Source organism: Myripristis murdjan, chromosome 3 (genome assembly GCF_902150065.1).
Source record: "Myripristis murdjan chromosome 3, fMyrMur1.1, whole genome shotgun sequence".
NCBI lineage: Eukaryota > Metazoa > Chordata > Actinopteri > Holocentriformes > Holocentridae > Myripristis > Myripristis murdjan.
In genome coordinates, this window is record NC_043982.1 from 7,980,099 (window position 1) to 8,006,464 (window position 26,366).

The 26,366-nt window shown below is 40.3% G+C and overlaps 2 protein-coding genes across 3 annotated transcripts in view; both read left to right on the plus strand.

Moving 5' to 3' along the window:
• Positions 1–4,280: 4,280 nt before the first annotated feature.
• Positions 4,281–5,612, plus strand: clec3a (C-type lectin domain family 3, member A). Its single transcript, XM_030047615.1, has 3 exons — positions 4,281–4,454; positions 4,551–4,637; positions 5,149–5,612. Exons 1-3 carry the CDS (start codon positions 4,346–4,348, stop codon positions 5,544–5,546), a joined length of 594 nt encoding a protein of 197 aa, XP_029903475.1. The 5' UTR covers positions 4,281–4,345; the 3' UTR covers positions 5,547–5,612.
• Positions 5,613–9,041: 3,429 nt separating this feature from the next.
• The window catches only part of usp47 (ubiquitin specific peptidase 47), a 28,489-nt gene continuing 11,164 nt past the window's right edge, over positions 9,042–26,366 (plus strand). Inside the window, exons 1-15 of one of the 2 annotated variants that reach the window (XM_030077657.1) lie at positions 9,042–9,335; positions 19,507–19,701; positions 20,396–20,509; positions 20,653–20,806; positions 20,897–20,993; positions 21,091–21,236; positions 21,373–21,452; positions 23,402–23,551; positions 23,761–23,856; positions 23,951–24,103; positions 24,306–24,464; positions 24,728–24,859; positions 25,059–25,135; positions 25,425–25,480; positions 26,204–26,316. In XM_030077657.1, the coding sequence (XP_029933517.1) occupies positions 9,291–9,335; positions 19,507–19,701; positions 20,396–20,509; positions 20,653–20,806; positions 20,897–20,993; positions 21,091–21,236; positions 21,373–21,452; positions 23,402–23,551; positions 23,761–23,856; positions 23,951–24,103; positions 24,306–24,464; positions 24,728–24,859; positions 25,059–25,135; positions 25,425–25,480; positions 26,204–26,316 (1,767 nt within the window). In that variant the 5' untranslated portion in view covers positions 9,042–9,290. Of the gene's footprint in view, positions 9,336–19,506; positions 19,702–20,030; positions 20,186–20,395; positions 20,510–20,652; positions 20,807–20,896; positions 20,994–21,090; positions 21,237–21,372; positions 21,453–23,401; positions 23,552–23,760; positions 23,857–23,950; positions 24,104–24,305; positions 24,465–24,727; positions 24,860–25,058; positions 25,136–25,424; positions 25,481–26,203; positions 26,317–26,366 lie in introns of those variants that run through there. The other variant, XM_030077667.1, reaches the window with a different exon arrangement.

Sequence of the window (26,366 nt, forward strand, 5' to 3'; positions counted from 1 at the left end):
TTGCTTTTAAAAATTAGATTCAATCAAATGGACGGGCAAGCAGCATTATTTGGTGCAGTGAAGCGGTGGTATGAGAGAAAGCTGCAACGTACAGAAACTTAACTGTTCATCGAACTGGGTACGAGGTTAATGCACTGTAGGCTTTGGAACACATGCATCTCCATTTTAATGTCCTTGTGGTGTGTTTTGCGTGGGTGGGTGTGTGTGGGTGTGTGCGTGCGTGCGCGAAAGAGCGTGTTTGTCTGTGTGTGCTTTTATGATAGTCAATTTGCCTTAAGTGTAAGAAAAAAAAAGAAATAAAGAAAAAACACTGCTGTGTAGAAGTGTTTTAGCATTGTAGTTATGGAACTATATAGAAAATAATGGTTTTACCTGTGGCCGTATATTTTTATTGAGTTTTGCCATGTTTTGTTGTGTACTTTATGAGAGTACAATTCTGTTTACTTGAATAAATTTATCTGCAAAGCATCCAGTGAAGGCTGTGTTTTATTCTTTGGCCGCATGTCCTCTTTTTTTTTTTTTTAATTAAATGAGCTGTACAGAATTGTTTCCATATTACACTCATGCATGCTTTTATTATTATTCTCTTTAAAAATGTAGTTTGGTAGTCTGCACTTTACCCAATGATTGAAAGAGAACACCTGGATAAATTAGTATTTTGGTAAAAGTGTTTTGTCGAAACTGTAGGATCAGCTCTCATGCTTCATGATCAAATTTTTTTAAGACGTCATTTTTACTTAAAGCCAGCCATCTGTGAAAGAAAAAAACCTCTTTGTCTTGTCTTGCTTGAGCACACTTGGATCAAAGTGGACACTGGCTGGACAGTTTGACAGCTTCAAAAAGTCAGCCCGCTGCCAGTCACCCAACCACAACTGCTCTACCATTCACATTCAACGCATATCTTCCCCACAACACTTTGACCTTGTTTTAGCTACATCGTCATAAATATTGGAAAAACTTTGCTCTCATTACGCCTCCATTTTTTTACATGATGTTCTTGCACCAGCCCCCCACAGAAATATGGGGGCAGGCAAATGGCTGATTACATTGGCACTGAGCATAAATATCAAATACAGGTGTAGGCCTACACACACACTGCACACATTTATAACTGTTTACCTTTGTTATTATGATATTCTTAGGCAGTCTGCATTAGTCAGAATCACTAGATACATTGCAGGTCGAACCACTGCAAGTAGTCCTGTACTTGGTGCTTTAGATCCCCTACGTGCAAACAAAATTAATACATCTTTTATTATGCACCTATTAACAGTTAACTGTGCTTGACCTTGACCACATAGCGCTCATTCCAGGTGTGGCAGCTGCAAAAAGCATAGAGCTGACAAATATCTTATAAACTAAAATAAATGTCTTTATGATGCTGTTATTAATACATTGATATAGTCTTACTAATACTACTATTAATGTTAATAAGCATATGATAAAGGACTTATAAGGACGTTATTACCTATTAACTTACACTTACTTTAATATAACGCATTATGAGAGTAGTGCTAGCACAGACCGTATTTGAATTGCATACATTCTAATATGTACTTATTTGTAACTGTTGAAATAAATAAAAAAAAATATATATATATATATATATATATATATTTGCTGAGTAAATGACCTGCAAGGGATTTGTTTTGGTTACTTTTCAAAAGATCAATTTTATGCGATGAAAATTACTTTTTCTATTTTTATTATCTTGACATTGTTGCTCTCCAAAGATCTTAATATCTGGAATATTTTTCACTATATCACTAAATCACTACATGCTTATTCTGCATAGATTAATACTAAAATAAGCTAAGTGGCTAATACACATGCTAATAAGTATAGTAAAAAAATTGGAGCCTATAACATATAACAGGCTGCAGCCCTCAGTTCCAATTTGTGGTGCTCAGTGTGTTAATGGAATAAATCTTCATCCCAAAAAATGTACCAATATGCAACAGTGATGATTAATGATAACTATCATGCAGTCCAAGAGCTTGATTTGTATTACCAGTTATTTAACAATGTAACATTTCACCCTACAATATGTGAAAGTGTTCATTCAATTTTTATTTATTTGTATAGCCCAGAATCACATGAGATAGATATGTGTCTGTTTGCCTAATTCAGAGTCAAAGCCAAGTAAGCCATAAAGTTGTTATACATTTATGAATTTTTCACTGTTTGAGTGTTAGGGCTCCCACAACAAAGGCAAAATTGGTGCTGCCTCCTTTCACTGTTGGAGCTATTTCAAGCTGCTGTGTCCATGTGGGAGATGACTCATCTACGCTTTCGAAGTCAAACCTCATTTTTTATATCCATGTAATTAACGACAGTATCTCGTGTTTAGAGAGTTTTCTAACTGTGCACAGCCTACACACAGTTCTGTGAAAGTAACTCTTTTAGCGAACTCTTGCCCCTTGTGAATGTGGATGCCAAAATGTAGTCGACTGTGTATAATTGTGCACCGACGCATATCAAGTAAACCAGGAGACTGAAAAACAATAACGGGGTGCTGCCGACAGGAGAGCGACCACACCCCGACACCTCTCTGCTCTCCAGGAACAAGGGCCATTTCCTTCAGCGTCCCCTGGAAATCAGCGCTCCATGGGCTGGACTGCCTGCCCCCAAAACCAACAGGTCATTAGGATCCCTGCCAAGTGCATTAGGAAATTGTTCAGTTGCACTGTGGTTTATAATAGCAGGGCTGTAATGAGTGTGTAAGTGCAATCTGTGTGCAGTTATTAATTTGGAATGGACTAACCTGGCTTCATGTTCTGTTTTGGGAGTGTCTTGGGAGGGTCAACATTTCTGTCCTCTGGCTCAGTGCCCCGCATCACATTCCATTACTGAAATCCCACAGCAACAACAAACTAAGCCTGAATTGTGCAAATTTCCATTTTTTTCTTTGTCCAATGGAATAAAACATCTACTGGTATGCAGCAGACATTTTATTCCACTATTGAAAGAAAGCGTTAACAATATAACAAACATTCTCACTGTCATTATCAGTACAAAACATATGATGCTATTATTCCTTATGTAATCCATGTTAAACTTCATTGGCCTAACAGAATGCCATACTACCGTACTAATGAGAACCATAGAAAGCATCAGGCTATACTATACTGCCTATATTAATATAGTTTGCTGGATTGTCTTCATGCTTATTCTGTTTATCATCATTCTACAGTTATTCTGCATTCCTCTCAGGACAGAAACTTAACCTGAATAGAAATGGACAGAGATGTTAAATGTTTAAAGACTTTTTATTGAAAGAAAGTATCAATACATCAAGCATTCTCAGTGTCATTATGAGTACAAAGCATACAATGTTATTATATCTTATATACTCCAAGGTAAAACTGGATATAGAGTCCAAATTCAGGGTTAAACAGAATGTTAAGTTTTCTTTATCATCATAAATTTCTCTTCTATTACTATTACTAATTCCATTTGCAATAGAAATGCAATCTCAATGTTGACATTTTTTTGTAAAATAAAAAATAATGGACAGAAAAGTTGAATGTTTGGAGCTAAATGGGAGAGCATATGCTTGAGATGGTTTGAAAAACTGTGTTGCTATATTGAGCCCATGTGCCCTAGAGATCAGCATGGCTACCTCTGATCCACTACACAGCAGAGTTTTTCTTGACTAGCCCCCCTCTCTCATCTGTCCACAACATCTCACTCTAAAAATAACTCCGCTTGCACCAGAGCTGGGAGCTGGACTTCCTCAGGTGTAATGGCACCTTTGTTTTTTAAGATTATGCAACTGGAAGTCAGCATGATTCACACACTTTTAAGATATCTGTCTTTCAGTAACCTGTTTTGAAACTTGTGAATGAAATCCTGTCAGTGTGGTTTAATTCTATTTAATGTGTATGATTCCTATAGTTCATATTTAAGGGTGCACATTTCTTTTCAGTGTTGACACCTGGGACTAACATTATTTCTCACTTGGCCGGGATCCATTGAGCAGGTCCAAAGCTGACATATAAAGGGCAGAGAGCGGAATCCACTGCGGAACACTGTGTAATAGCGATGCAGTCAATGAATTTACAGCTTGTTTTTGAAATGAAAGGGAAAACTGCTTAGTGCACCTTGTCCCAAGTAAATATTTATGAATGGGCAGAGACAAGGAAATCATTATTTGCCACTCCACCCTTATTTCCCCCCTCCTCCTCCCGATGTCTGGAAAAAAACAAACATAGTGTGAGCCAATGAAAGGAGGGAAAGACATACAGAGGGCTAGTATATATTGAGTTGCCCTCAGTGTTTTTGGTTCCTCTCACTGTATTTTAAGGTGCGCCACTGTGCCTTGTAGGATCCATCGGCCTTAGGCATGGCACGTCTGGCCCTCCCTATCTTTCTGGTTCTTTGCCTCTCCTCGCTCCACTACAGCTCCGGCCGTCCATCTCGTACCAGGAAGGCTGTGTCAGCTCGACAGACGGGTAACTATACACATCATGCAGACATAGTGGCAGAAACGTGTGCTCACTACCAGTGTTAATCTGACCTGGCTTTCATGCTTTTCGGTCGAGATGCAGCCGCACATGAAGACGATGTTAAGTCTCAGCTTGACAAGCTGTGGCAGGAGGTGAACTCGCTGAAAGAGATCCAGGCTTTGCAGACAGGTACTACTCTCACACACACAGAGCCTGATGAAAGAGGCAGTGAGTCAGAGAGGAGATAAGGGATTCAGAGGAGTTACTGCATGCCTTGCTGGCTACCAAACAACTCACTTTTCTCAGGGTAATTACACCTCTGTATTACAAAGCATAGGTTGCAAATAAGACTGAGGCTGTGAATTCTTGCCTTCTTCCAACTGGTCAGTTCCTGTTGATTTGGACCACTGTCATCATACTGCACTGAGGAAACTGTTGTTAGGACAGCCAGATGTTGAACTGCTTGGTATGCTTTGTCACCAGTAGAGGGCAGGAACACTCACATCATTATCCTATCATCACATTTCAGGACTAAAACTGTGGGGAGAAATGTGTTATGCAACATACCATCTGAAATAACATTTGCCTAATAAATAATCAGGCTTTGCACATCGATTGGGAACAAAGAAATGATAACACTTTGAATATCAGTCACTATAGAGTACAGTGCACTAATGGAGCAACTGCTTTGTATTTTCAGTTTGTCTCCGTGGCATCAAAGCTCACAGGAAGTGCTACCTTACAATTGAGGAACCCAAACATTACCATGAAGCAAACGAAGACTGCATTGCACAAGGAGGAACCCTTGCAACGCCACGAGACCTGATTGAAAACAATGAGCTACGAGACTATGCAAAGAGGAGCGCCCCGGGATCCAAAGACTTCTGGATTGGTGTGGCGGACATAGTGAAGGAGGGCCAGTATGTCGATGTCAACAGCATGCCCATTAGTTTCTTCAACTGGGACCGCTCCAAGAAGCAGCCCACAGGAACCAAGAGGGAGAGCTGTGTTGTTCTCTCAGTGGCTGCACAAGGCAAGTGGTACGACGAGGTTTGTCGCAGCCAGAAAAAGTACATTTGTGAATACCTCATCCCCTAAAGGAGACCCAATGGTTGTTGACAACCTGATGATCACTTGTGCAGGTCATTGATTAAAATCATGCAAAATCACATTTTTTGTTTGAATCTTTTTTTTTAATCAGTGTCTATCCTGTTAACTTTCTCAAGCCATGAGATTTTTATGTTTTCATTGATATGATTAGATGGTGATTGAGGCTGTTAATAAGTCTTTCCACACAGTGTTTGGTAAAATCTTTCACATTAACCTTTGGATGACATCAGATTGAATAATGTAAGATTATTATCCCAGATATTTTTAAAAAGTGAATGCAGTTTCTCTTTTTTGATATTGGATGACTTCATGTTCACAATAAATTTATTTATCCATAGTCCTAAAATATCAAAAATGACCAGATTTCTAACACTTACAATCATATATGACCTCTCCATCTAATTACTACACTACATAATAAGTTTACTGGCAATCACTTAAGAACCTCTGTATGAGGCTGCATAGAAATCAAGCAAAAACACAAAGGCCCTGTTGCATTACAATTATTCTGTTTCTCCATATCCCTTTCCTATTTCTGGCATTATTAATCATCTTTCAACTCTTTATTCAGAATCAACCTGTATTTTTACAGTTTTGTAGGGGAACATTTGGGAGCTGCCCTGTTGACCGTGTAACAATTTAGGCAATAAGGACGTAAATGGTTTGCTCAAGGGCATCTCAGTGGTGGCTGCTGAGGAAAGATAAAATGTTATTCATTCAAATTCCCTTATCTCATGGTGGGACTCAGAAAACAGGAGCCTGTGTGTGCTGACTAAAACAACAGCTTTCAAACCCTACTAATTCCCAAATCTGAAATTTTAAATAAAATTATTTTTTGAAAATAATTTTATGTTTGAATCGAGAGGTTAGAGAATATTGCCAGTGTAAACAACCCTCTCACAGTCACAAAACATATTTAAAACTTAGTCATCCTACTGGCATACTGTCAGTCCTGGTATTATGAGTCATTTTGAGAGTAAGTGTTGTGACAGTGTTTTAAAAAAAGAAGGTGCCATAGTGCAGTCAAAATGCTCTAATCGTTTAACCATCCCCACACGTTGTGTTTTCTGCAGTAATTGCTACACACACTTTCAGTCTAAACTAGAACTCCAATTTTGCTTTAGCCATCGAAGTTAACTCTTTCATGATCACATAATGGTTCTTCACAAAGCCTTGGAGTAGTGAGCCTTAATTCTGAAGTAGAGATGTGCTTCCACAGCATGATATATATATATATATATATATATATAAAACCTCTGTATACCACCCAACCAAGAAAACTGCAAGACTCACAGCCCTACAACACCATATTGTCCTTTCCAAAGAGGAAAAAATAAGATCATAGGAAATGTTCATATTATTTTGTGGCAGTGGGGAAGGAGGGAGATGTGTGTGCGTGTATAGATTTTTTTTTAAAAAATCACATTTTATGCTTGCAACTACACACATAATACCCTGGACAATAGTCTTTGTACAAAATAAAAGATCCCTTAGGGCATAATAAGCTACTGATTCATCCCCTACCACCTTGATTACCACCAGCCAGCAGCAATGGTAGATTTAAGTGGTGATTAGGGTGCTTATCTATAACCATTTCGTGTGAAAGAGCATTTAACTGCATTATGGCAACACTTAAGTAAAATAAATATCACGCCACTTATTCATGTCAGTATGATGGCTGAGCTTTAAATATATTTTGAAGCTGTGAAAAGTTTGCTTATATCAACAAGGTTTATACTGTAGATACTGAAATAAAACAAAGTGATAAAATTTTATTTTGGGCTTCATAGGTCAGTGTTAACCAGAGCATTTCAGAAAGTTGAATGATGCTCTTAGAAATTCACGACTCATGTGATGTTTTCTCTTGGTGCCTGCTGACCCCTACAGTGTGAAACCTTCAAATGCAACACAAACTCTCAGCTTTCACCTTCATCCCACTTGCACCAGTTTCAGTCAGCATAAAAAAATTGCCCTATAAAAGCTTATGGTGAGGTATGATGATTTGACCCCCTTCTACTGTAAAAGGATGCAAGAAAAATATAAAACAAGTGTTGACTCAGAGAATTCATACTGTATGAAGCAGGACAAAAAGCTATTTTTGTTCCACTGAAACATGAGATGTGTATTCTGAGAAAAAAAATTCTGCATGTAGTATGAACCAAATTCTCTATATTTACATATTTAATCTGAGTCAGTGCAAAAATGCTGACAATGTTGCATGCTGCAAATACTACCAATCCATCATATCAACAGTGAGCATACCATTCACAGAAAGATCAACATAAAGCACACTAGAAATAAACAGTCCCTGCCCTATAACTCTCAAGGGTACCTGCCTTTGTGACTTTGTGCCCTAGTTAGTTTGCTTTCTCCTCAACCACAGCCACTCGCTGGCTCCCACTGCTGTGTCAGACTACCTGCACTAACCTTCGCCTATAAATGCCTGATTCACTCAACAGTGTTAAAGTACAGCACAAAAACAACAGCATAAAGAGATAAAGAGATGCTCTCTGTTGGATCCATTTCCTCCCTCTCAGTGAGTTGTGTTGGGTAGAGCACAAAAACTGTTCAGAGTTTACATTTTGTAATGAGAGTAGCTTAACGTCAGCTTGTGAACTCTTCTTAGCGCCAAAAGATGAGGTAACTGTGGCTGTAAAGCGGAATACCACTGCACAAATGAAAAGGGATCCCAAAATCCCGTTCAGAAAAAAAGGCTCTGGATATGATTAGAAAGGCCTGAAATGACAACACTTGAGAGGACGACTGCAAAGACCACTCCTGTGAGACTTCCTATTATAAGGCACCAAGCCACTTAGTGCAAGATAGACAGGCAGACAGACAGCTGGGTGCCAGAGATTAGAGATAAATGTGGAACATTACAGAGGGGCATATGTTTTTAAATGCAGTGAGAATATCATCCTACTACAGCTGATTTACTATGCACTACACATATTTTTACTATGTAGGGAGCGTCACTTCACTATCGTCCCTCAGCAGATTCTGTGCCAGAACTGGATACAGTGAGGAATATGTGACTGGCTGGCTCCATAATCATAGAGTAGTCTAATTATTCATATTCTGTCAACAGGCCCAATCCTCCTGCTGTGTTGATAGCTCCTAAACCCATAGAGTACACTTTACTGATTTCATGCTGGCAGAGTTGGGACGCTGTGGCAGGAGGATGCCACTGAAAAAGGAGAGTACTACTGTTCAAAAGCAAAAAGCAAGGATTGCCAAAAAACGCTGACCCACTGCTGACCCGCAGCACTCACACATGCGCGACATCACCGATGGCGCATTTCCAAAGCGAGCTCTGACCAAAGTGTAAACACTCTGCAGAATTTCAATTCTCTCTATCTTCTGATAATTAAAAACACGCGCACACAAACATAAACATCAGCCTCTCCGCGCGCACACGCACACGCGCGCGCGCCTCTGGATTAGAGGTCTGGATGGGATGTGACGCGGAAGCTCTCTGAGTGAAGTCTCGCGGAGTTGAACACCGGCCATTTTTCTTCATTGATAGCAGGACACTTTGTGCTTGGGTAGTGTAAGAGAGAAAGTGTGGAGCGATCACTTTGATAAGCCTGCAAGTTTCGGCAACTTTGAGTTTGGTATCTGCGCATCCAAACTTCAGACAAACACAACACAAACCATGTCTGTGTCCACCGCCGTCAAGTTTTCTCGTTGACATCCTTGCCCGGATAGATGCCTGTCTGAACTGTCGTACAAATGGAAATGGTGCCTAGCGAGGAGAACCAGATCGTACCCAAAGAGGTGAGGTTATTCTGGACCCAGCCCAAGTCGTGGAATCAACATTGGGGACATTAGCTCTCGGTGCCGACATTCAAAGCACGTCGACCGCGAGCAAGCTGTCGTACGACTTGACGAGTACGCGATGTTGCTGATCCATTTTGAGCCCGAATTTGAGCTGCTAACAGTAACAGTTAGCTTAACGGGAGCAGGACGGCCTGTGATGACAAGGCTATATAGCTAACAGTCGTTAGCGGCTAGTTTACTGCAGCTCACACAAAGTTAGCATGACGCTCAAACGTAAACATCTTCGTTGCCCAACAGAAACCCACTGCTTTCTTGTCTTTACATATCGACCTCTTGGCCTGGCGATAAGTTAATTGGTTAACTTTAATATCCAGCCCAAACAAAGACAACAACTGTTAACGTTAGTTAGCTAACTAGCCGCTACCACTAGCTGGCACAATCTGGCTTCACGTCGTTAGCTTTTTAACTCTTGTTGACGTTAGGAACTAGATAGCCTAATACTGCCTTGGTAGCTAACATCTTCACTTTGTGTACTGTATTTTTTAAGTGGCTCAGGTAGATTTGGTTTATGTTAACATCCTATCTTTACAGTGTGCATATTTTGACTTCTTGCTTGTCCTTTCGTTTTTTCCATTTCTATGACTGTGAATGTAACTTTAGCATGTTGCCACTAGCTTTTGATAGCGCTAGCAAACTTGACTAGCTACGTTACTCGGGCAAAATTCATATTCCACAACCAGAGCCGTTAAATGTTAGGAGTTACATGTTTACATTTTTACGCATCTTATTTGACCTAACTTCTTTGCCATGTTGACATTTACACCGTGCTGAATTGTTAAACGGGCAGTGGCTGGCTAACTGGTTAACCGCGGATAGTTCATAAGGCATAAGACTAGCTCTAATAATCAATTTAATCCATCTCTGTTACATTAGTGTTACTATCAGCTGTTTTCAATTCATCAGTGGAAAATGAAGCAGCTCTAGCAACTGTCAGCGTCACCGATGTTTATTATCCAGCCAGGTCAGTCATTTGTCGGTAAGGTGTGTGGACATTGGCCCGTGGCAGCGGCGTAAAGCGTGTTGTTGACACTCTGCTCGTTTTTTAAGGAATTGTGTGTACCCAAAACATAGTTATTAAACGAAGTTTTTAGTTTTAGTGCGGGTGTAACGTGCGAGTCATTTTTGTGTGTTTTCGGTCCCATATACGTCAGTTGCCCAGCGCGGTACGTCAAGCCTCATACGTCACCGGTTGATATTTATGTGGTGTTTGCACATAGAGATTTATGCTGATAACAGACCTCCACACGTATTTATCATATTTATTTGTTTAGCCTTTATCAGGGGTTAGTTGCCTTGTAGTCTCCCCCCCCCCCCAAAAAAAAAAAAAAAAAAAAAAAATCTGTCATACAGCCAATTACATGGCCAGCTGTAGGTGTTTGATTGGTGTAGCAATCTGTTGTTGTGTTTCCTTAGGTGTTTTTATTTCATATTAACTAGCTTTGAGCCTAAGAAAAAACAGTACGCTTACCTTCTTTTCCAGCCTCTTTAGCAGCTAAGCAGTCATTACTTAGACATGCATTGTACTTCAGAGAGCTGGTACACTAGTTGAAGTGTAGAGTGGATTTTGGAACCTTCCCTGCCATGTCTTTCATTGGTTTGAAGTTTTATAATAGTCAATACCAGTGCAACCGCCCAGCAACCATTGCTGATAAGCCTTTGAATAAGGCACACAGCTCCCTTACTGCTCCAGTGATGCTGCCCAGCGGCCAGCAGTAGAGGTGTTAGTAATGCTGGGCAGCCATCAGATGTGAATGTGTGTAACTTTATGAATATGAGGCAGGCCATTACTGGAATACAGTGGCCATTCTCTGTTGACTTTCCCTGGAGAATCAGAAGTCAGGTGGGGACAACATGCCACAAATGTTGCTGGCAGACCTGAAGTGAGACCATCTTGCCACAGTGGTACGTGCTTCAGACCACCAGATCACTAGATTTGCCTGTTTTTAATCTGAATTAATCAGATACGGGAATGAGCACAGTTGTTAATTTCCAACAGGCTCATTTTATCTTTCAAGATCTCACTCCCTTTTTATTGATTCCTATTGACGACCATCAGTTTTATTAAAAAAGTGTCATTGTAGGTTTTGACATGATATGTCTTTAGACATTATGTTTTGGACAAGGAAATAACCTTTTAATAGTCAGACAGTACACACACACACACACACACCTCTGTGAATTATATTTTAAGTTCCTTAAGTTTCTTTTGCAATATAGCCTTGAATAAGAAAATACAAACAAAATATCCACAATCAATAGTTTTTGTAAGGCAACATTCTGTAAATATTTACAGGGACATCAATATGTTTTTATCTTATTTTTTGGTGTGCATCTGTTTTCTGTTGACAAGAATTCAGTAGAGACTCGTGCATGTCGGGAATGGCTGAAACATGTTCAAGCAAGTGTGAGCCAGTTTTGTGAAGTGCCAGGCTAGAATTTTATGTGGACAGACTGGAGCTGTGATTGTAACATATCACTGAGGTTTACTGCCCGTACCCCCGCCCCCAAAGTTAACTTTAATGGGAGGTCAGTTGGCCCATATCTCTGGAACCAAGGTCCGCTTGGAAGTTTTTGGGGACTCTGAACACACTTTTCTTTGTATTTTGTCTGCATCATCTTCTGCTCTGGTATTAAAAATTAATGCTTAGTAAAATTTATCACATTGCAAATCAACCTTTTGCCCATGTCTCTGAAACTGAACATCCTTGCGACTTGAAGCTAAGGTCTGTCTGAGTTTTTCAGGGTCTCTGAACACACTGGTCTTGGTCCTGTATCTCTGCAACCCTCCGTTCCGGCGATACAAAAGATTGCACAGGATTGGTTAGATCCTATCCCTGTCCTGTCCCCCATATGATTAATGGACTATTCCTTCCTCTTCTTTGTGAATTGGAAGTGACGAGCAGCTGAAAAGTTTTCTCCAGAAGCCCTTGAACATAGGATGGAAGACAGTCAGTGATGATAAATAAACAATAATTATAGTATTTATGTTTCATATCACAAACCATATGCACTCCTTTAACTTTCACAATCAAAAGATATGGGAAAAAATGCAATGATGTAGGGCTGTGCGATATATAATTTCCGATAATATCATAATTGTTTTAACAATGCGCGCAATGACATGGTGGTACTCATTTTGCAAAAAACAATCAAAACATGACTTGAGAGTCCGCACACATTCACTGCATATGATCAAGCCAAGTAGGACAGACTACTTCACAAACGCACTGAGAACACATGCAGTGTTCATGCTTCGCAACAAACTTAGCTAGCTAGCTGCCTGCATGGCTGAAGTTAAAAATGAGTGAACAAATACAAACCCCACAGCCTCGGAATCAACCACATTAGATTTAACTGCTAGACATTCATCATTCTCACTCGCATGGAGGTGGTTTGGCTTCGAAAAGACGGATGTTTCTCAAAAGACAATCTGCAGACTGATTCGGAAAGTGGTTGCTGTTAAACAGCTCCACAGCTAACATGTTTCACGGTCTGCAAATTAACCACCGCACAGAATATGAAGAATATGAAAAGCTTCAGGAGTCAGCGGTCGACTGCAACCGACCAGCTAAAGTACTGGCAAAACAAAAACACGCTCAGCAAAGTTTGGCAGTCATTCTGCATAAGAGCGCCTTACGACAAGAAGGGCAACAGATGGCAAGAAATAACAAACGCTGTCACCAGTTACATTGATAGATATGGTGCCAATTCAAGTGGCCAAGAAAAACTTTGACAACTTTGGACACCCTGCCTAACCGAAAATATTTCAGTCATGCAGCTCTGCCTAAATTGTATGATTCATGTCACCAAACTCTGGAGCATAAACTGCACAGGCTTTCATATTTTGCCACAGCAACAGATTAAATAATATCATCTAATATAACAGTATCTAATATACTATTAACAAGAGCAAGCTAGTGCAATAAAAGACTTTTAGAAACACTTTTTTGAGGGATCCAAAATATTGTCAGTTACTGTTTTCTGCAAAATCCCCAAAATATCAAGATATAATTTTTATTGTCAGTACACACATCCCTACGGTGATGACTATAATGACCTCAACCCTGCAGTAGGCATCACATGACTGCCGTAATGCAGTTGTCATTACAGCCCAAGGACAGACAGATCCATTTTATGTTGATTAATATACTTGAGCATAGAAAAGAAACCATTTGAAACTCAAAACTTACACCGGAGTCTCTTATGCTCCAGTGTTTATAAACATCACAAATCATGTCACATGAAAAACAATCATGTATGTAGTTAACTGCCTCACATGCTGTCAGTCCTTGGATATATAATCAGATTAGTCAGAAAGACAAAACAAGGAAGAAAAGGTAAGAAAACTTTTGAAAGTGTTTGCATTAGAAGGGCAAGTCTACTTTTCAAGATTCAGATACTTTGTGGTCAGCTGTTTGTTCCAGAGTAGTCATGACAATAAAATACATAACTGTCCTTTTGCAAGATGTAAGCACGCAGCTAGTATAGTATCATCACATGAACTTATTAGCTAAATCACCTTGAAATGGATGTTAAACATCAACATTTGTTTAATGTATGAAATATTTTAACCCAGCCCTGTTGAGACTCAGGGTCTATAAACACAATGAGCAACTCTGGACTGTATAGACTCTATACAGTAATTACTAGCACAGGCACAGAGCAAGAGTTAAAAAGTCCCATGCAGTATTTAGAATCGTATTAGTTCCACTACTTAAGTTATGTGGTGAAATCAATAGCAAGTTTATAAATTAGTGAGTCATGTTAAGAACTAGGGATAAGGCTTTGCACAGATATATGGTGGTGTAGGTGATTATAGCTAGGAATGGTGCTAGGCTGATGAGGGGGATTCTGGGATGCCAGAAACCTCTACTGAGGCTCCTTGTAGTGTTGTGGATCTAATTGCTGGACGCACGTTTGGGGGAAAACCTGGTGCAAACTGGTATCAGTCACTGACTTACTGTTTTACTTATTTAATTAATTTATTCATTTTCAGAACTAATATAGTGGAGCCCCCAAGTGGTGACAGTGTGTTCAGACACCGTTGGCATAGGCTATATCTTGTTTGTAAAAAAAAAAAAAAAAAAAAAAAAAAAAAACATACCTTACCCATGACACCTTAATCTAGAAAAAAAAACAGGTTACAAACTTTTATACAGGGCCCACAGACAAAAAGATTGAACTTTCAACACACCTGTGTTTACTCATTTCATCACAGCCTTATAAGGAAGGCAAGAGTGCAGAAGTAGATCCATGACAGTCAACAAGGTAGACCTCTTCTGAAATCTTGGGACATCCACTGCAAGAACCTGATGTTTGATTTTAGATCAGATGGTTGTCATTTGTGTAATATGTATAACCACAACAGGTAACAACACTAAATATAGCTGTGTAAATTTCAAAATGTGACTTTGATTGACATCTTCTTGATCCATTAGAAAACACTTCTAACTTTCTGTTTAGGGGTAATTGTGAATCTATCACGCACCAGTGGTTTTGCACTGTAAGTAATACCAGCCGTCAGTTTGTGTGACATTTATACATATTTTCACTTAGTTACCAAGAACTAACAGCATCCAGCTTCTTTGACTGTTCTTTACCCAGTAGTGTTGTGAGATTTGAATTGGAAAAGTTGGAAAAGCTCCATTTGTCACCACTCTACGTGTTACCCCATTGACTACGTTTACATGCACACCATATTCCGGTTCGGGTCAATATTCCGGTTAAGGTAACTGCGCTGCGGCAACTGGAATATTCCGTTTACATGTTACTTGGCATGCCCCCGTGTTTCGGCGTATTCCACTCTCTTATGTAATGTGACACTCGGCCGCGGGGGGCAGCAGTACGCTTATAGGCGTCTGGTCTGCCAGGTAGACAGATGAAGAAGTCTTCTTCTTCGTCTTCTTCATCGTTTTCTTCTTCTACTGTCGCTATTTCTATGTTTTCTCCCAGCGATATACTCCATGATATTTAAGTCTTTCATTAGCTGAAGGCGGACTGCAGTCTCCTGGCTCTTGCTGCTGTTTGCTATGCCGTTTTCCCCGCTTGCAGTAACCATAGCAACAAAGACGCCACAGAATTCCTTGCGTGTCGAGCATGCGCAGTCTTGACTCAATATTCCGGTTCGGGGCATTTTCCGACTAAGGTGTTTACATGCCCCAATATTCCGGTTGGAACAGGCATATGTCAGGGGTCTTATTCGGAATTCTCTCCAACCGGATTATGACCTTAATCGGGTTCGGTGCGTGTTTACATGACACGTGCGCAACCGGAATATTGCGAATATTCCGGTTAATACAGGAATAAGGTGTGCATGTAAACTGTCTCGGTGTTCTTCTGCCTAGCTGATCCTCCTGCCAAAGCGCAGTTCTCCTTCAAAGACAGCAGGTGGTGCAGTGATCAGCTGTATCCTCACAGAAACTCATTTATTTCACAGATCGGTGGGCCTGCTATTATGATTATTGCAGGCTTATTGACAGGGTTATTGTCAATATTATAATTAACAGTAGGCCTAATATTGATGAAAGTAATAAATGTGATTGGACTCAGAGATAGGTACATAATCCATGTTTGAGCCGGTTTAAAAATGAGAAAGCAGCAATAATTTGTATTTATTTATTTTTTAATTTGCACCCCTAACAACCCCAACTCTAGTACTTTTAAAATGCTAGACTTGGGGTTGTTAGGGGTGTCAGACAAGTGCAGCCCTGGCTGTTGTAGTTTAACAGCACATCTGTGATGGGAAGTTCCTGCTCGATAACCATAGTGATGAACCCACAGTCACACACCCAACCCTGTAACGTGTAGATTAGATGGACAGTGAGTGGTGCTGGCTGCCTTGTGGTATTATAGATTACCAGATGTCCTCTGTATTTCACATTTGTAAGCTAATGGAATCCAGGAAGCTTTTCCAGTAAAACTTACTTTAGTCATCTGGATCATGTAGTCAGTATACACAGTACAGTTTGGAGGGGTATTGCCCTGCTTACTCCTCAGAGCATCAGAGTAGGATGATCGTGGGCTGGGTGGCTGAGTGTTCTGTCAAGGAATTGATGCAGACACTGTATTTTGATCTCTTTTGCTCAGACAGATCATGCAGCTGTGGATATACAGATGACAGACAGTATCAGAGTTCCCCAAGGTGGGATTTGCTTGTTTAAGTGTTTGTTGAGGACTCTTTATGGGTGTTTTCGATCAGGCCTTAGGCCAGAAAGCTGAAATAGAGTATTGCTCACTTGCTTTGTGGTTGAATTTGGCAAATGTGTCTTTGCTGCTTCAAGTCAAAGTTAGGTTTGTAACTCTATAGTTGTGTGTAAAAATGAAGCATTAGGGTCATTACAGGGTTGACACTGCAGTTGGTCTCTGAACAAATAGTTTGAGATAGCCCAAAGTTTTTGTTGATCCACGATTAATCATCATTATTATCTAATTTTCGAGGAATGGCCATACAGGCCGCAATGACTGGTGCTTCAAAAAGAAAAAAAAGAAAAAATCACCAACTACTATCACTACTTTACTGGACAAAAACAATTTTAGAACAGAATAGAACCCCCAAAGTGACAGATAAATTCTGCCATGGATATTGGGTACTGACATTTTGCAGCACTATACTAAATTACTGCGTAGCTGCTATTTCCAGTCTTTCACAGGTGTAAAGAAAACCAATAGTGCCTGTGCTTTGCTCTACCTGTCGCTTCATGTCAGCACCTTGTGATTACATCCATGATAAAAATAACCTTTAATCTCATAATACACTCCAGTGTGGTCAGCTGTTGCTTCTTTATAGGACCTGTCAATCACATTCTCCAAGATCACAGGCTTTGCAAAGATAAAATAGGAAAAAAATGGCTAACGTCTGAAAATATCTTCCTTTCATTATCACCTCTTCACCTGGCCTGCTACTGTGAGGTTCATTTGACAGCCAGGATTTAGGATGTTGACTAGGTCTAGTTCTACTAGTCAACTTGAATTAAATGTGAGTAACTACACCAACATACTGTGCAACTCATTTCTTTGCTGTGTGTCTTTTGTGTTGATGTTCTTTCCCCCACAACTCTCTCCATATATTATCAGGGTACATTTTGGAGTTGCAGACAAAGTATTTTTGATGAGATGAAGAGGTTGTCACAGGTAGCCATGGCTTGTGTGTGTTTGTGTGTGAGAGGTAGAGCATGGTGTTTTAAATTTGCATGGGACAGCACTCTTAAAGACTGTCATATTGCAGCAAGGGTCAAGACTTTCTTTAATTAAGAATAATTTTTATAGGTACCAGCAGCACATAACATAACAAAGACAAAGAATGGAAATACTGACTGGAGGGGAAACAAATATATTGGCCATTAGAGACTTCAGTTGTGTTTCTTTTGAAACAGACAGTGTATTTATTATTATTATTATTATTTTTTTTTTCATGAGAATGAAAACGGGCTGCTTAAAGTATAATTCCAATTATTTTCAACTTGGGCCTTACTTTCTTATTTATTTATTTATTTTTTTTATCATGGTGATACCCACAGGGCAAACACACTGGCTAACAAAACCCCAACACACACAAACATACTGCACTTTTCACATGATTAAATAGCTGCAATTGGAACAAGAATCACAATATTCATTTGATATATTTTTAGCATTGCTCAGACACAAGATCCTGAATTTTGATCCTGATCCTGGATTCTGGATTTTTGGCACCAGTATTGATTTTGAGGAGTAAAAAGCTTCTGATAACATTTTGGCCTGTGTGTGTGTGTGTGTGTGTGTGTGTGTGTGTGTGTATATATATATATATATATATATATACATACACACACATCCAACATAACATCCAAAACTATGTTTTTGTAAATCTAAAATGAACCATAAGCAAACCACAGCTGATATATCTTGCTTTTCTACAGCTGATTGCATAACTGATCATTTCCATGTTCAATACCTTGGACTGTCAGTATTGAAAAAATCCCTACTATGTTTACCACTTGCATTGGCACACTTCCTAAATTTGTGACACCAGTAGTTTATTTCACAAAACATGATCGGAAAGCCAGCCAGATAATTGTGAAAAAGATTATGCCATATGCTGCTGATACTGATTTGAATTTGTAAAGTGAAACATGAATATTAGGTTTAGGAATATGATTTCCTCATGCATATTGATGAAAACAAAATTTTAGAGGATAATTACATAACATTTTTTAAAGTTATTGGTCTTGCTTGCTAATCCTGCCTTCTGAAATACCACTAGGAGGTTGACATAAGTCTTCTAACAAATACTGTATTTACAAACATGCTGTTTACACTGAATGCAGTGTCACAGTACTTGAGTGGTCTGTTTATGCAACTTTAAATAACATGTCAGTGGATTATCAGAAATTGGATGTAAGCAGGTCCCATTGCGGACTAAGTATTATTGTGTTGAAAGCATTTGTTTTAATTGCTTTTTGGTTTATCTGCCAGAGCTTGTGTTTGCCCCATGGTTGTATATTTGCAAGTTTGCACCCGGAGAGTTGAAGCAAGGCTGCATCAAGCTCTACAGTGAAGTGAAGTGATGAAATTTTGAATACAGTCAATTGCCATGTTGACAAAACCAAGGGAAACAAGGCCCAGGCTGAAAATAGCCAGAATGATCCTTTAACATGTTGAAAATGATGCGCCACAGTGGGATTTGCAAACTTAATTATTAATGCTGCTGCTGTACTGCATGCTTACCCATCTGTGGGGTCTGCTGTGCTTACGCGGTGTTCTCTTTGTTTTACTAACTATTAAATATGTTCCTCCGGCAGTTTGTATTACTTAGCTGTTGTCATATGCAGTTTGTTTTAATATGTTAGCATGGTCTGCTGTGTCTTCATCTGAAACCTACATGAAAGTTTGTCCCCAGTAGGTCATATCTGTACTGCATTGCATAGCTGAAGTATCATTTTTCTGTTGTGGTCAGGTATGTGTTTGTATTGATGACTTTGGGAACATAACCGGAGGAGTCTTCTAACCATTTTATTCTAACTCTGGGCTCTTGTGCATGGTTTAAGGCACTGATGTTGCACATTTAAAGTGAAAAAATGCGGCCAGTTTATTATGCTCACTTTTTCTCCTCTTCTCTTTTGATTTGTAGATACAAAATGCAGCTGAGGAGCCCAGGGTGCTGTGTATAATTCAGGACACCACCAATGCAAAGACGGTCAATGAGCGGCTGACGCTGAACCTGCCTGCTTCCACTGCCCTCTCCAAACTGTATGAAGATGTCGCCCACAAAGCAGGCTATGTGATTGGTACCTTTGACCTCGCCTGGGGAAATACATCAGACATGGTTAGCAAATTAAGTTTATTATGGACAGCCACTCCTGTTTTCTGTCTGAATGCAATAATGTTTTCCCACATTAAGTTACACAGCTCTTCTCTAATCCTTATATAACCACACCCAAAAAGCTATGTAATGAGTGTATTCTAAATGTGCTTACTAGTTGTGTGTTTGCTCTGTGTGGTCATGCACGTGCGTGTGTGTGTGCGTGCGTGCAGACATGCTACTTCCTTTTCTTAACCGAGGCCAAGCTAATCCTGCTGCTGACCCAGGCCAAAGCCCAGGTGCTGTGTCTGTTGTTATCTCACTGAGTAGGTCAGTGGATTAAACCATTTCCACTGCAGCCTATAGCTCGCTCCTCTTCAGCTCACCCGGAGGAACAACACAGAGTTCTCTGTTGTGCAGTGTCGGACACATGTTAGCCTCAAGCTACTTCCTTCGGACCGGTCAATATGGAGAAGCTCTTCAAAATGAATTCAACCTAAGTCTCTTTGTGAGCTCACTTAGCCTGTAGCCCAAAGAAAACTATTTCTGAAATCTTCTGTGTAGTATCTGTATTTAAGGAACATTGCTTTTGTCTGTTTGTTGCTGTTGTTTTTTTCCTTTACGTACTATGCACTGTGTTTTGCTTGTTTTACCTGTCCACATTTGTGATTTGTGAATATTTCTTGCTACTGTCTGCTGTAACTTCGCCTCCTCTTAGGCACCACTGGACCACAGCAGTGAGATGTCCCTCTCTGAGTCGGGCTTTGAACCTGGTAAGAGGAATTTCCTTCAGTTGACAGACAAAGACGGCGAGCAACCACAGATCGCATCGGTGAGTGGCAGAGGAATAACCAAACAAGTACCATGAGTTGATTTTTCATTGATTGCACCCTCTGGCTGCTATTATTTAAAAAAAATAAATAAATGGAATACATCAAAAGCTTCTACTCTGTATGTTTGTGCTTGCATGTGTAGGATGAGTCAGGGACAGCAGACAGCAGTGGACTTGATGACAGTTCTCAGGAGCGTTTTATTGGGCCCCTGCCCAGAGATGGCACTGCGGGTTGCAGTAGTGACTACAGCAGCCCGTCTTACTCCTACTCCTCCATTCTCAACAAATCTGAGACAGGTGGGGCTTGGCCGCTTGTTATAAACATGACATACCCTCCAGTTATGTGACCTCACCTGACCTGCTCTTGTCTCTTGGTCCCCGTTTCAGGTTATGTGGGCTTGGTCAACCAAGCTATGACCTGCTATTTGAACAGCCTTCTCCAAACACTGTTCATGACTCCGGAGTTCAGAAATGCGCTGTACAAGTAAGAACTTGTGCTTGTGGAGGTTTTTGTTAGCTTCACTCTGTGATATATATATTTAAGCTCACTAAACTCTGTTGGTATCCAACCTTTCCTCCAGCTGGGAGTTTGAGGAGTCAGAAGAGGACCCAGTTACCAGCATCCCCTACCAGCTTCAAAGGCTGTTCGTTCTGTTGCAGACAAGTAAGAAACGGGCAATCGAGACCACTGATGTGACACGAAGCTTTGGCTGGGACAGCAGTGAGGGTGAGAACTCTCACTTTCCTATGATTTGACTCACATGGCTTGTATGCATGTGTCTATTTTCATATGAAAAGAAGAAAGAGAGACCATGTGTCTCCAAGTCTGTTCACTTACTTATACTTTCTGTGTGTGTTTTCAGCCTGGCAGCAGCATGATGTCCAGGAGTTGTGCAGGGTCATGTTCGATGCCCTGGAGCAGAAATGGAAACAGACAGAGCAGGTAGGAGAAGGCGACAACTTTGGCGACAACACAAATCCACCCAGCCAGCCTGAACCCTCTCCCCCACAGTCAGAACAAAGGGCCTACTGTGGCAAAAGAGGAATGGGCCAGTAAGCCCCAGGGTTAGCTATTTCTGATCTCAGGAGTTAGCTGTAAACTGTAAACACTTGATGCCGTGTGTGTATGTGGAGACATTTGGTCTGCACACGAGTTGCTGCTTATGACCGAATGAACATATTTTGTACTAGTTAGCTAAAGTGAAAGTGGCAAAGGGCAACAACTGTGTGCTATTGTCTTGTAGTGTGAGTCTGATGGATCAGTGTGTAACAAGTTCTGTGTCCCCTAAAGCCCCAATCTGGAACTCATTTGGATAGATATGAATTATACGTGTACTCACACAGATTGTATAAGTTTTATGTTTGTATGTAGAGCTTTAATCATCCCTAATAAGTCTTTCATAGCTCATCAGGTTTTGTAACTTGCAGTGGTTTGCTTGTGTGTGGGTTTGGTTTAGTATAGTATAGTTTAGTATAGTTGGTTTACTAGTTAGGGTCCATATTCCCACTGCAAGTCTCACTCAGCTTTGTATGGCAAAAAAAGAGAGAGAGATACCCAAGCCTGGTTCAGTTCAACTTTTATGATCCCTCTTCTTTGAAAACACCCTTGCCTTTTCAGCGGTACAAATTGAACACAGGTCTTTGTCTTCATTTAATTTAACTTTAGTAGCTGAGGCTGTGTAGAAAGGTTGGCTAACTGTGCAGGGAGAGGAGCCAGAGATTGCTGTGTGCCAAAATATGTATCCTCTGAAAAACGTGTTTCCCTGATGTGTCCTCATTTTGTTGGTAGTGTACATTGTAGTTCTGAGCACATGTGCTTAATGAATGACAATAATTTGTTGCCTGGTGTACTTGTAGAATCATTGGACATTTGTTGTTTGAGATGACATGGGACACAAGCATGATCTCCAAGGAAACACTTTTCCTTGTTCCCATTGTTGTTTGGTTAAGACTTATTGATCACAAAGTAAAGTTCAAATATAACCTTTTTGGTCTGAAAATCAATTATAGGCCTGAGCAGGTTGCCCTGAATCTCGCTGATTTCTATCATTTCTGTGACATTGACATCAGCCTAGCCACAGTGTGGGAGCGATTGGAATTTTTCAATGTGCAGTTCATATAGTTGTTATAATGCTGTGTGTGTGATAGTGTGATGCTGTAAGCTGTTAAACTGGTTTCACAGTCAAAACAGGTGGCGAGCTTGAACCTAGCACTAAGCTAGCTTTCACTTGTTATACTCAAGACGCAGGTCTGCTGGTGGCTTTTTAAAAAATTACGGACGTAAGGGCCTGGTATAGAGGCTCAGTCATTAAATTTGAGAGACAACAATTTTATAAATCAGAGTAAACAAAACTAGATACACCGTAGACTATTTATTTCTAAAATGTAAGCTTTCAGATGGATCTCGAGCATCATTATGATAACATTTATTTGCATGGCACTTTTTAAAGCACATTTTGTGCTTCACAACAAACTTGAATGGAAACAAGACAGAAAAAATAAATAGTACAGTTAGTACAGAAGTACAGTTGGAATAAAGAATGATTTATAATATTTTTACTTATAAAAAGCACATCACATTTCTACTGTCCAATAGAAGAAATGACAGTAATAACTTACAGAGGTGAAACATGTCATAAGTGAACAGAGAGCGCATTAAAATGAGGCTTGAGTGATCATGAATGTTTCCTTTTGTTAACTGCCCGTTGCCTCGACTCTTTTCCTTGCATCTCTTCCTCGCCTCCTCAGCTGGCATCTCCTGTGGGCAGGACTAAGACGCGAGGAAGAGACATGATGAAGTACAAACTTGAGAACTGAGAAAGGCCTTGTGTTGTTATGACAATTGAAGCATGGCTGAGAGGCCTGACTGTGTTCATGCCTCCTTACCTGCAGGCTGACCTGATCAACCAGCTGTACCAAGGGAAGCTCAAGGATTATGTGCGCTGTCTGGAGTGCGGCTATGAGAGCTGGAGGATTGATACCTACCTGGACATCCCTCTTGTAATCAGACCCTTCGGAGCCAGCCAGGCTTTTGGAAGTGTGGTGCGTCTTTGTCACATCGCACATTTTTTTCAGTGTTTCACACATTGTCTAGAAAAACATAACAATATTAATCTGCTAGTTTGGATTCACTGTAAACTGACACCCTAAGGGTACTGATCTCAGATTTACAGTTCATGTCAATTCATTTTATGACCAACTGGTAGAGCAGGCCTACAGTTCAATGGCCCTAACCAATTCTGTTTTCACAGGAGGAAGCTCTGCAGGCATTCATTCAACCAGAAACTCTCGATGGCCCCAACCAATACTTCTGTGAGCGCTGCAAAAAAAAATGTGACGCCCGTAAGGTGAGCAAACTGAAAATATGATGTGGGGAGTCATGTTGAGCAAAGATGCTCCACTCTTACAGACTCGCCTCTGATTAATGACTGTTCCCCACAGGGGCTGAGATTTCTGCACTTTCCCTACCTGCTGACACTACAGCTGAAGCGTTTTGACTTTGACTACACCACTATGCATCGGATCAAACTCAATGACCGCATGACTTTCCCTGAGGAGCTTGACATGAGTCCCTTCATTGATGTGGAGGACGAGGTGAGAGCAACATGGGCTCCTGTGTAACACCAGGTTATTAGGTCTGGAGGATGAGGAGCATTTTGTGGATTAACCTAGATATGATTTACTGGTCATTAAAATGAAGTCATCAGTTATTCATAATTATCTATTGTGATTGACATTGATATCTAGCCAGCTTTTATTATACACTCTCTGTTGTTTTAAATGGCCTCCCCTCTAGAAGTCTCCTCAGACAGAGAGCTGCACTGACAGTGGGGCTGAGAACGAAGGCAGTTGCCACAGCGACCAGATGAGCAACGATTTTTCCACAGATGACTGTGTGGATGAGGGCATCTGCTTGGACAGCACAGGCAGCACAGAGAGGGTGTTGAAGCCAAAGGTGACCAGCCTGGACATTGTGTAAAGCTTATTAAAGGACCACAGAGGTGTAATGTCTACAAAATGTACATACATAATGTTTCTGCTAATATTTTCCCAAAGCCAGCAATCGTATTTTAAAACTCAGTGTAATTTTTCCTCCCTTTTATCCAGCCAGTGGTTGCCATTCATTCCACTATGATATGAAAATGAAAAACAAAGCGCTTGGATTGCATGTGTTTGACTGTACAGTAATATATTTTTTTTCTCCTGTCTCATCTCTAGAGTTTGTTGACTTTTGAGCTGTTCTCCGTCATGGTCCATTCGGGAAGTGCTGCCGGTGGCCACTACTATGCCTGCATCAAGTCCTTCAGTGATGGCCAGTGGTACAGTTTCAATGACCAACACGTCAGCAAGGTCAGCCTCAGTCCTTGAACTCATTTTGTTTACTAAAAGCGCTGAAATATCAGACAAAATGACTCACCAGGCGCAGAGCTCACCATCGTTACACGCTCTTAATAAAAGGAAGCCACAAATATCCTCATGTCCCTGTGATTTAATATTAAAATCATCAGCATCATTGTCAATGCTTGTATGTACATTTTTTACTGTGCAGATCACCCAGGATGATATCAGGAAGACATACGGAGGGTCCTCAGGGAGCAGGGGCTATTATTCCAGTGCCTTTGCAAGGTGAGCTGTCTTGCATCAGTCATCTAATGGATTGATTGTACAAGGCCTTCATTCATTTGAGAACAAAAACAGTGTTGGTCTTGCATCAGTTTTGAGCAGTTGTGTAGCAACTCGCATGTAAGTAATCAGAAGAAAAATGAGGGTTTTTGTTGAGAAACATTTTTGTATAACACTATGTTTTTTCATGTGCCTGTAGAGGGAGTACACAGTTCCTAGTACCTAGTAAAACAATATTTTATGTTTATCCATTCCACTGCAATGCTAATAAGGTTTCCTTTTCACCCAACAGCTCTACAAATGCGTATATGCTGATTTATAGATTGAAAGATCCCTCAAGGAATGCAAGTAAGGGATTCATTCCTTTAAATCTTTAAATCATTTAGATCATGGTTGCTCTGTCACGTGTAGGGTGTTTTCTTTTCGTGTTTTTTTTTCTTTTGGTTTACTCCTCTCCAAGGGCAAAGTCAATTCTGATCACTGTTTTATTTATTTATTTATTTATTGGTTTACTTTTCAGGGACAGTACACACCAATCAACAGTTAAACTGTAAGTGAGTCAGAGTTAGCGGTCAAGGCTTGTTTTCATCTGCTGTCCCTGTCCAGAACTTTAAAAGGCAACCTAAAATTATGAAAATTTAAAAGCACCACATCAACGCAGTTATTTTTACTGATCAGCTATGCACCTATTTTCCTCAGAGTTCACCAGAAATGCTCAATTGGGATCCCATACGGGTATTGAGGAGGCAATGGCATATTGTTAACATCAGTTTCATGGTTCTCAAATCATTGCCAGAGCCATCTTGATAGAGGCATTGTTGTCTTTGAAGTTACTGAATCCATTTAGACAGAAATACATTATAAAATTAATGTGATCGTACCCAGAAGCCCTCAACCCTGTAAAGCACCCGACACTAGAACAGAACCACAACATGAAGGCCTTTCAGTGTGGCAAGGTTGTTGTTGTTTATAATCGTGATGTTTTGGTTATTATATAAGGTTGGCTTTAGTGTGCTGGTCCAGGAATGTGTGGTTTAATAATGTCTGCACTGTATGTTGTGGTGTCTGCAGAATATTTAGCTGTGGATGACTTCCCTGAGCACATCAAGTCTTTGGTTCAGAAGGAGAAAGAGTCTGAAGAACAGGAAAAGAGACAGAGAGAGATTGAGCGCAACACGTGCAAGGTAGCCACATAGCAACCACCTAGCAACATCCTAGCAAACAACCTAGCAAC

What these genes read in the sequence shown, in the direction of transcription:
- clec3a (XM_030047615.1), top strand. Translation starts at nt 4,346, where the DNA reads ATGGCACGTCTGGCCCTCCCTATCTTTCTGGTTCTTTGCCTCTCCTCG. An exon ending in TGTGTCAGCTCGACAGACGG is followed by an intron (nt 4,455 to 4,550) that starts GTAACTATACAC and finishes GTCGAGATGCAG; the next exon opens with CCGCACATGAAGACGATGTT. An exon ending in GATCCAGGCTTTGCAGACAG is followed by an intron (nt 4,638 to 5,148) that starts GTACTACTCTCA and finishes TTGTATTTTCAG; the next exon opens with TTTGTCTCCGTGGCATCAAA.